General features: G+C 35.7%; 3 protein-coding genes and 1 long non-coding RNA gene across 13 annotated transcripts in view; 2 read left to right on the top strand and 2 right to left on the bottom strand.

Moving 5' to 3' along the window:
• Positions 1 to 2839, top strand: part of LOC108624821 (cyclin-dependent kinase-like 4) — a 6003-nt gene extending 3164 nt beyond the window's left edge. For 5 of the 6 annotated variants that reach the window (XM_018024370.2, XM_026813419.1, XM_026813420.1 and 2 more), the window contains exons 2-6: positions 124 to 313; positions 1327 to 1674; positions 1991 to 2257; positions 2358 to 2516; positions 2648 to 2839. In XM_018024370.2, the coding sequence (XP_017879859.1) occupies positions 124 to 313; positions 1327 to 1674; positions 1991 to 2257; positions 2358 to 2516; positions 2648 to 2791 (1108 nt within the window). In that variant the 3' untranslated portion in view covers positions 2792 to 2839. Of the gene's footprint in view, positions 1 to 123; positions 314 to 1326; positions 1675 to 1990; positions 2258 to 2357; positions 2578 to 2647 lie in introns of all 6 variants that reach the window. The other variant, XM_018024372.2, reaches the window with a different exon arrangement.
• On the bottom strand, positions 2568 to 4089 carry LOC108624824 (uncharacterized). 4 transcript variants are annotated; one of them, XR_001916609.2, is made up of 4 exons: positions 3748 to 3856; positions 3183 to 3651; positions 3056 to 3098; positions 2568 to 2771 (listed from the first exon to the last, which is right to left on the bottom strand). It is a non-coding gene; the product is annotated as an uncharacterized LOC108624824 (long non-coding RNA). The 4 variants fall into 4 exon arrangements; XR_003389147.1 differs by having other exon boundaries at positions 3056 to 3651; positions 3748 to 3857; XR_001916610.2 differs by lacking the exon at positions 2568 to 2771 and having other exon boundaries at positions 2890 to 3218; positions 3390 to 3651; positions 3748 to 3855.
• DNApol-epsilon58 (DNA polymerase epsilon subunit 2) lies at positions 3996 to 6095 on the top strand. Its single transcript, XM_018024367.2, has 4 exons — positions 3996 to 4104; positions 4174 to 4717; positions 4799 to 5482; positions 5542 to 6095. Exons 1-4 carry the CDS (start codon positions 4037 to 4039, stop codon positions 5815 to 5817), a joined length of 1572 nt encoding a protein of 523 aa, XP_017879856.1. The 5' UTR covers positions 3996 to 4036; the 3' UTR covers positions 5818 to 6095.
• A 120-nt stretch (positions 6096 to 6215) lies between these two features.
• The window catches only part of Hph (HIF prolyl hydroxylase), a 12988-nt gene continuing 10349 nt past the window's right edge, over positions 6216 to 8854 (bottom strand). The window contains exons 3-5 of one of the 2 annotated variants that reach the window (XM_026813417.1): positions 8408 to 8527; positions 7351 to 7607; positions 6216 to 7285 (exon numbers count right to left, since the gene is read on the bottom strand). In XM_026813417.1, coding sequence (XP_026669218.1) covers positions 7371 to 7607; positions 8408 to 8527 — 357 coding nt within the window. In that variant the 3' untranslated portion in view covers positions 6216 to 7285; positions 7351 to 7370. The remainder of the gene's footprint in view (positions 7286 to 7350; positions 7608 to 8407; positions 8528 to 8854) is intronic. The other variant, XM_018024369.2, reaches the window with a different exon arrangement.

The raw sequence follows: 8854 nt of genomic DNA, 5'->3' as shown, positions 1-8854 counted from the left end.
GTTTAAGTATATGTATAGCCTATTCATCCTTAAGTACGATATAGCGTTGACGTATTTCTATCGATTGCTAACAATTGTATGAAGTAATTATTTTCTAAAGCAAAGAAATCGTTTATTTTATAGGTCGCGCGCGCCGAGCAAGGCGATGGAACGATACGAACGACTGACGCGTCTTGGGGAGGGTAGTTATGGCGTGGTCTTCCAGTGTAGAGATCGGCAAACTGGAAAATTGGTAGCTGTAAAAAAATTCCAGCAGACCGAAGACGATCCTCTCATACGCAAAATAGCCTTGCGTGAAATACGTCTCCTTAAGGTCAGTACCGACGCCCAAAAATATCAATGTAGATAAAAAACTAGCTACATGTACATTTCACATTTCACACAAGTAAAATTGTACATATACTGAGTACCGAAAATAAATATTTTCTTTCTTTTATGTAAAATTTTATGCATATTTAATTTTATGCATTTTTATATAAAAATTTGCACTGTTATTATCAATTATTATTTGTCATCGTGTACGTTGTGTAAAGTAATGAAATAGCTTCGTTACAGATTAAAAAAAGTACTTTTTTCTCTTGTATATGTACGAAATAAAACCCGTGATCGAGTATCGTAGAATGCTTATCATATTATCTAGAAAGCAAGCTTCGTGTCTCTAGTACCTTCTCCCTCTTCCGTATATACTTCCAGGTGAACGACCTTTATACTCAGAAACTGCTAAGGCTCGTGCTGGTCACCGCCGAATTAAGAAAACTTTGCTTAACAAAATTTCGAGTGTCTGTCACGACATTAATAATGAAAATACGCAATTAATGTCAATCTATCTGTTATTCTTTTGCAAAAATCGATTGATGCAGAAAAGAAATGTTCATATTTTTATACGACGTAACAGCATAAATTCACCGTTGACTACAAGAAGTGGCCAACGGTCAATACCGCGGCGGTCAATATCTTAGCGTGTTCTCCTCTCCGCGACCTAGCCTTATCGAAATAATCGGAAGGTTCTCTCCCAAACATATGCGCATTCAAACGAGCCTCCACTCTGCACTGACATTTCGCTTCAAGGATATTTTCCTTCGTGTACACAATAAATCCGGGCCGCGATGTTAATGATTTCCCTTCGCGGTAGCTTGGCGATCGCGAAACTTGACCGCGATAACGAACAAAAGAAAAAGATTTCAAGCGTTTCACGTGCACTCGAGTTATTTTTTTTAGTTTATTTAATAGATCATCTGATGAGATTTATGAGAAGAAAAATGCACTTATTCGCTTCTTAAATAAATGCTATGTTTGAAGGATTTAATTAAGTTCAATTGAAAGCAGAATCTTAAACATCCAAACCTGGTCAACCTTCTGGAGGTCTTCAGGCGGAAACGGAAATTACATCTAGTTTTCGAATACTGCGAGTACACGCTATTGAACGAGATGGAGAGATATCCGAGCGGCTGTCCGGAAATCACCACCAAGCAGCTCACGTGGCAGATTCTACAGGGCATCGCATACTGCCATCGATTCGGTTGCGTTCACAGGGACGTCAAACCGGAAAACATTTTAATCACGGGCGACGGCGTAGTGAAATTATGCGACTTTGGTTTCGCGCGTATGCTCAGCCCCGGTGAGAATTACACGGAGTACGTCGCAACCAGATGGTATAGGGCACCTGAACTATTGGTAATTTTCTCATATATTTTTATTGCTATCACCGAAGAGATATTATTAAGAAGTGAGAGTGCTCTGGAAAAAAAGTTTTTGCAATAAACAATTTTATTCATTAATTAATGACGCCCCTTTGACGAAACCTCGGAAAAATAAAAATTTCTTTTTCTTCAAAATTTAAAAAATGCTGTAAATAAATGTTGGAGGTACTGCTATTACCTGCAAGAAATGTATACAATTTTCTTCTATCTCGAATACTTCAGAACTAATCGATTAATTAGTTCTTTATCGCTAATCATTCCTTTTGTTTTGTACATTTTTTAATACATAGGTCGGAGACACTCAGTACGGAACAGCAGTTGATGTATGGGCAATCGGTTGCGTTTTCGCAGAATTAATACGTGGAGAAGCGCTTTGGCCAGGAAAATCGGACGTGGATCAATTATATTTAATTCGGAGAACAATCGGCGATTTATTACCGAGGCATATAGCTATTTTTCAACAAAACGAATTTTTCGCTGGTATCACGTTACCAACCCCTCAAAGTCTCACCCCTCTTGAAACTGCTCTACCTAATAGAGGCAATACTGCACTACAAGTAAGAACGTAAACCTTTTATTTACTTTGAGACAAGAACAATTGGAATTGAATAACAAGTGAAGAGAAAATTATTAACTGAATATCGTTCGATTTTACAGCTTGACTTTCTCAAGAAATGTTTAGACAAAGACCCCGACGAAAGATGGTCGTGCGAACAACTTTTACAGCACTCCTATTTTGAAAACTTTCATTTCAAAATGCCCGAAGCCGAAATGGAAGAATTCGAGAAGCTTAAGAAATACCGAGACCGATCACGAGTACGTAGTCGTATAGTTAGAAGAGATATAGATAATGGAAGAGATAAGAAATGAGCATAAAGTATTTATTGACCATCATGCTGATTCTACTCACGGCACTACAGAATCGTAATGTGCCCGTTGTATTTTAGAACACTAACTACAGTCAAATGGTGTTACCGCAACTTCCTAAAGCTGGTGCTTCAGTACATAGTCAAAACGAAAATCGGCCGAAAAGCTCCTCCATGCATCAGCAGGATTTTGATCACCTGCCTACTATCAAAGGTTGTAATTAAACCCCTCTGTGATTGTAATATACTTATACATATATACATATACATTTATTTATCAATTTATTTAAACTTTATAGATTTGTCATTATAAATTAGTAATTGTTAATACATTTTATTTTTACTTTGCACTGTTTGCCTTTGTAATTCTGAAGGAAGTTTTGTTTAAGTAGCATGACTTCCATGTCATGTATACATATTTCTTGTATATTACATGTACATCTTAAAATAAACTTTTCTACAAAACTACCAATTTTTAATTACTCTTACCATTTAAGAAGCAGGAACCCTGATCAATTGTATAAATATTTCTCTGTCAATATAACAAATTGACAGATTACGTTGTATCAATATGTATTATTTAAAATCACATATATTATAAATAAATTAATCTCACCATTTTATTTGTTACCTTAAGCCATAAGTGACTAGTCTAAATGTATGCATGTAACAAATGTAATTATACTTATTACTACCAAATAAATATACTTTCCTTTAAATACACATCGTATGCATATAGTATTTATTGCACACTACATGTCATTCACGCATTTGAAGAAAGTAATATAGAAATCAGGTTTACAGTTGTACAAATTTCAGTCACCTTTTATTTTAGGTTTTATATGTGATAAATAATATCGTACGATAGGATGATTGTGTCGTTGTTCTGGTGGTACATAGTTCTGTTGTAACCAATACCACCCGACATGAGCACCCAGAAACCCAGTCATGAATATCCACATAAAAGCACTCATTTCGTATTAAACTTTACTTGGTGTTCACTTAAAAGAAATTAAACTATTCTTTAGTTCTCTCTCCTTTTACACGTTAAATATGGTTTAGGTTAAGGGTACCACGACTATTGCCTGTTGACGAAATAGTACGGAAATAACATACATAAATGCGTAATCTATTTGATAGCTAATTATTTTACGATTTACATATACTTGAAATTCACTTACAAAATTCGCTACCAGTCTGTAAATATCTAAGCAGTTTGATCGTTTCAGGTTATGCAGCTTCTCGATTTTAAACTTCAAACTTTTATACGTATGCGTACGTACACGCATGACACGCATGTATGTATATAATCACAGACAAACGTCACGGCTGTATGTATCTGTCAGTAGGCATAACAAAAAGGCGGGAGATCTCGCACGAAACTGTGTAAAAGAATTATTATAATAATTTATTAAAGTATATTTTATTGCCTTCATGATATAAACAACTGTTGAATTCGTGTAATTAATCATGGTTGAAGAAAAATTAATAAAATTGGTCCAAAGCACCTTCTCTTTGTTTGGACTCGTGCTCTCGAGGTAAACGAATTATTTACATATGATGTAATGAGATCTTTTATGTTAATTTTATTATTTGATTCTTTTTAGGAAACTCAGTATTTCACTTGCTAAGGAACTCTTAAACGTGGGCGAAGATGAACGTGAGACTTGGCTCTCAAGGATTGTTGAAAAAGTGTTTGCACAGAATTTAAGCGATCCACATGTAACTCTCGAAACATTGAAAATTGCTATTGAAGAATGTATAAGGCCAAACGCTTTGAAAGACGATGAAACGTTGTTAAATGTTATTGATGTCTTTCATGTACCGAAAATTCACTATAGCTTGTCTAAGAACAAGTTTATTTTGGAAAATGTCGAACCAGAATTGTATGCCGAGGCACGATATAAAACTGTACTGTTTAAAGATAGATTCGAATTGCTTTGGTACAGAACATTGAGACATGAGTTATTTACACCTCCAAAGCTTGGTGAAAGAAAACAAGATTGGATTGAATTAGTGCCCATTGAACACTTACTAAGTGAAAGTAGAACAGGAAATGTCTACGTCATGGGTCTTTTAACTCAGTTAGTAGAAGATCAATTTTACTTAGAAGACACAGGAGGTTCAATAAAAGTCGATCTACGAGAAGCAATATCCTTTTAGAACTCTCTAGATAATACTAACAATTTCTGCATGTTATAAGAAATATTACTTTCCTTAATCTTTGTATACAATTTCCAAGATGGTTTGATCATGGAGGGTTCTATAGTAATAGCTAATGGAAATTTCGAGGATGGTGTTTTACGCGTGGAGAAGCTGGGTTTCCCGCCGCCGGAATCGTCTAATAATGCGCGTGTAGATTTTGGCGATGCTAATACATTCGGCGGTTCGCACCATATTTCTTTAAAACTATCCGAAAAATTGAAGAGCCACGAAGAAAGTAATAAAGACGGAATGATCGTATTTGTATCAGAAATGTGGCTGGACGATGAAATTGCTTTGCGGAAATTTAAAATTATGTTAGAGGGGTATTCTCAATATCCACCTATAGCTTTTGTATTATGCGGACATTTTTTAAGTTCTTCGACGAACATGTCGAGCCCGCAGAAGTTAAAAGATGGACTTAAAGAACTTGCTGATATAATAATACAGTACCCGGAGATACATCAAACTTCGAAATTTATTTTTATACCTGCATCGGACGATGTTGGATCGCCGAAAATTTTACCAAGATTGTCGCTGCCAAAGAATCTTACAAGAGATTTTACGAAGAATATACCTGGTGCAATATTCGCTACTAATCCGTGCAGAATTCAGTACTGTACGAAAGAGATAGTGATATTAAGGGAAGATATTTTAACGAAAATGTGCAGAAACACACTTCATTTTCCAGACCAAGGCAACATCTACGATCATGTAAGTTTCGGCACTTACGCGAGCCTCTCGAGTTATTTCATTTTTGTTACGCTTTACAGTATGCTAAATCGATTGTCTGCCAATCTCATTTAACCCCGATGGATCTATCACTTGTGCCGATCTACTGGAAATACAATCACGCCTTACAAATATATCCTACCCCAGATCTCATCGTAGCTGCGGACAAATATGTAGCATACGAAACCACGTATTCTGATTGTCACATAATCAACCCCGGATTTTTCCCAAGGAACGATCATTCGTTTAAAGTGTATGTGCCGGCATTAAATTTGGTTGAACATTGCGCAATTCCGAAAGATGTGGATAACATTTGATTGTATTTGAAATAAAAAATAAATAGAAATTCAAAAATATTGTCAGTATTTTGTTTATAAGGGATGTCGATACCTTTGTACAATCCTATGCCAATTTTATACATTTATTTTCATATCAAATTTTCATTGATTTTACAATACTTTAAGAAACGCGCCTTCAATTCATAAATTAATCTGCGTATTTTTCGATACTAAAATAAATACTTTAAATTAAACTCAAGCACCGAATATAATTTAATCACTCGTTACTGATACTGAGTAATTCCTTGAGTCTCTGTGTCCAATAGCTCAGTGGAAAACAATTGACTAACAGTCACAGTACTCGTACGATCATCGCCGAGTTGCACATTATACTTTCTATGTAGGACACAGGAAGTACGTATTTATTCGTTTTCGTGTTCTTTTTTTCACCGATTTATATAAATAGATACATACAATATTAAACACATGTGTTTCTACCTCTTCACAATGTACATAACAATATTACAGGTACAGACTGGGCCTCGGTATCAATTCGCTGCACTGGAAGCATAAGTTAATTACTGGCCGTTTAATCAAACATCAGTAGAAGGATTGTACATAATAATTCTGTAGAACAATCCTTAACATATAAGATGCAATAATAAAACACGATATATGCAATACGATCCGCGAATATGTATTACAGTTTCGTATTAATAGCAATTATTACAGTTTAATCATATGAATACCAACTATACAGAAGTTAAGGGGAACAAATATATTTATGTAAATATAATAATTAACACACAATTTTTTTGTTTTCAGTAAATTTTATAGTGGAAACATTATTTCTCACTGTTTAAATCTCATTTTTCCCGTGCTACATTTACACTCGTTTTACACGCACGCATAGACGCATTCTCGTCCTCTTTGTACACTATGCAATTTCAGTAGTCAAATACGAACTATGAACGCCACCAGATTTTGTCGATGCTTCTAATATTGGAAGCTAAATATCATATCACGTACAACGAACAAACTTTCAGTCGTGGCAAGCGAATGCTAAACTTTTATTTTTCAAACGTTCAATTAGGGTAATGAGCGTTAGAGTGTTAGAAAAACGGAGATTAATAATTCATATACATATATATGGATGTATGTATGTATATAACTGTGAACCATAAGGACTACGCGTACTTATTCGTTCAAATATATTACAGCGTATTACACCATATAAAAAAAGAAAAGAACGCGCTTATATCTATTGCACATCCTTAAATCTTCATATACATATATATTTACTCCGATGTCCGTACCTCCTCCTGCAATCTCAACTATATCATAATACAGAATAATACATAGTAGTTTATGTACTAGTGCTTCGTTCATGTGACTATGTACAAATGTGTAAGTTTATTTAATAGAATTACAATTTCAGTCGACGGACGGTATAACGGTCCTTCAGACTCCGTATCTCACGAACTCTCCTTCTTCGCGTGCAACTCTCCTGAGAACAAAATTGTTCGTAAATTTCATAAAAAATGCAGAGATCTACGAAAGTGAATTACGTACGACGTAGAAACAGAAATTGATCAAAGCTGCTTACGACTGTGCTTACTTTCTCTTTGATATCTTCGGCAAGCCTGATTCCTTTCTTCCGCATCGAAGTACCACAGAGTGATCGCGTATCTCGTTTTATATGCCGGCTGGACTTCGTGTGGATTTCTCCTATCGGACCAGAAGAACAATATTCTATCGAAGAGCGGCTCGATATCCGCGACTTGATCACGCCAGCCTTCTGGGAATATCCTCAAGAGGCCACCATTCTTCTATAATAGAAAACCAAACATAAATTACATAAGCAAGAAGTTCATCATTCCGTTTTATGGATTTAGCTGCTGCGTCATTGACGAACAATTTTTCATTAAAAATTTGTGTGTCAACGTGTAATACAATTTATTTATCTTCTTATCTCACAAAAGGAAGAACAACACCTGGAAGGAATTTATTACATCCGGTGCTTTCATATTTCCCAACGTGACACGTGTTTAAACGATCCCTATTTTCCGTGTAGGTCAACGCAAACATTGCTCAATGTGAGGTTCTCGTACATACGCTAAATGGAAGTGTTACATGGAGTAGCTCACGTAGGCCCTAGAGGCTCTAGACGCCCTTCGTGCTCTGCTGCATGTTCTTACTCGGACTCGGAATGCCCTTAGTTTTAAAATTCAAACATTCACGGCCACGCGCGTGGGGTGAACGAGACGTGATAAAACGGCCATGGGAACAAGAACCAGTCTGGCTGGCTGTTACTTTATCGTATTGTCTTATAATATGAATGTAATTAACGTCGGAATTTACATAAATCAGAGATCATTTCTATTCGCTGATAGTGACTAAATGAAAGTAGAAATTTCATGAGAATTACGTAAAGACTATGCTTAAAATTGAAATGAAGGGAAATCTCTGACGACATAGAAGAAGCGATTTATTATTTATTAGATATTCGAAGAGAATTAGTTTTGAAGACTTTCCAGACATTTTCGCTTCGATCAGTATGCGAAAACAATACAAGTGAGAAATAAAAGAGTAAAACATCGTGACGAGGTGATTAATCTCGATTTTGTACCTTAATATCCCAATCTCGGTTGAGATAGTATATGGCTGTGATGCATCGTCCATCTCGATTAGGATTATCCACGTGTTTCACGTAATGCGAACCGTGACCAGGATAACAAGCCACCATTGCCTGGAAGGTAATGCACCGTGTTAGTTTAATCGAGAAAACGAGAGTGTCCTTGCAACTGCTGACTGCTATACTGGTCTCTGATCTGAGTAATCACTCAGAATATTGACCTGACGCGTGCATGTACTCTGAATCATATTTCACGAGAAATCGATTGCATAGCGCGCTACTTCGGTGTTTATATGTCGTTGAATTTTAGATGCAAATCGTTTCAATAAATATACTTTTTTAATTTATAAGCGATATTATTAAAAAAATCTGTCTTTACTTCCGAAAAATAATGTTAAAAGTAATTACAATCAACATGTGAGACTTCACCTTTTAGGAATG

This window comes from Ceratina calcarata, unplaced genomic scaffold (assembly GCF_001652005.2).
Source record: "Ceratina calcarata isolate Rehan_Ccalc_2016 unplaced genomic scaffold, ASM165200v1 scaffold329.2, whole genome shotgun sequence".
NCBI classification, from domain to species: Eukaryota; Metazoa; Arthropoda; class Insecta; order Hymenoptera; family Apidae; genus Ceratina; species Ceratina calcarata.
Note: the sequence above shows the minus strand (reverse complement) of the source record. Positions and strands in the feature narration are given on the sequence as shown.

What these genes read in the sequence shown, in the direction of transcription:
- DNApol-epsilon58 (XM_018024367.2), top strand. Translation starts at nt 4,037, where the DNA reads ATGGTTGAAGAAAAATTAATAAAATTGGTCCAAAGCACCTTCTCTTTG. An exon ending in TTTGGACTCGTGCTCTCGAG is followed by an intron (nt 4,105 to 4,173) that starts GTAAACGAATTA and finishes GATTCTTTTTAG; the next exon opens with GAAACTCAGTATTTCACTTG. An exon ending in AAGTCGATCTACGAGAAGCA is followed by an intron (nt 4,718 to 4,798) that starts ATATCCTTTTAG and finishes ATCTTTGTATAC; the next exon opens with AATTTCCAAGATGGTTTGAT.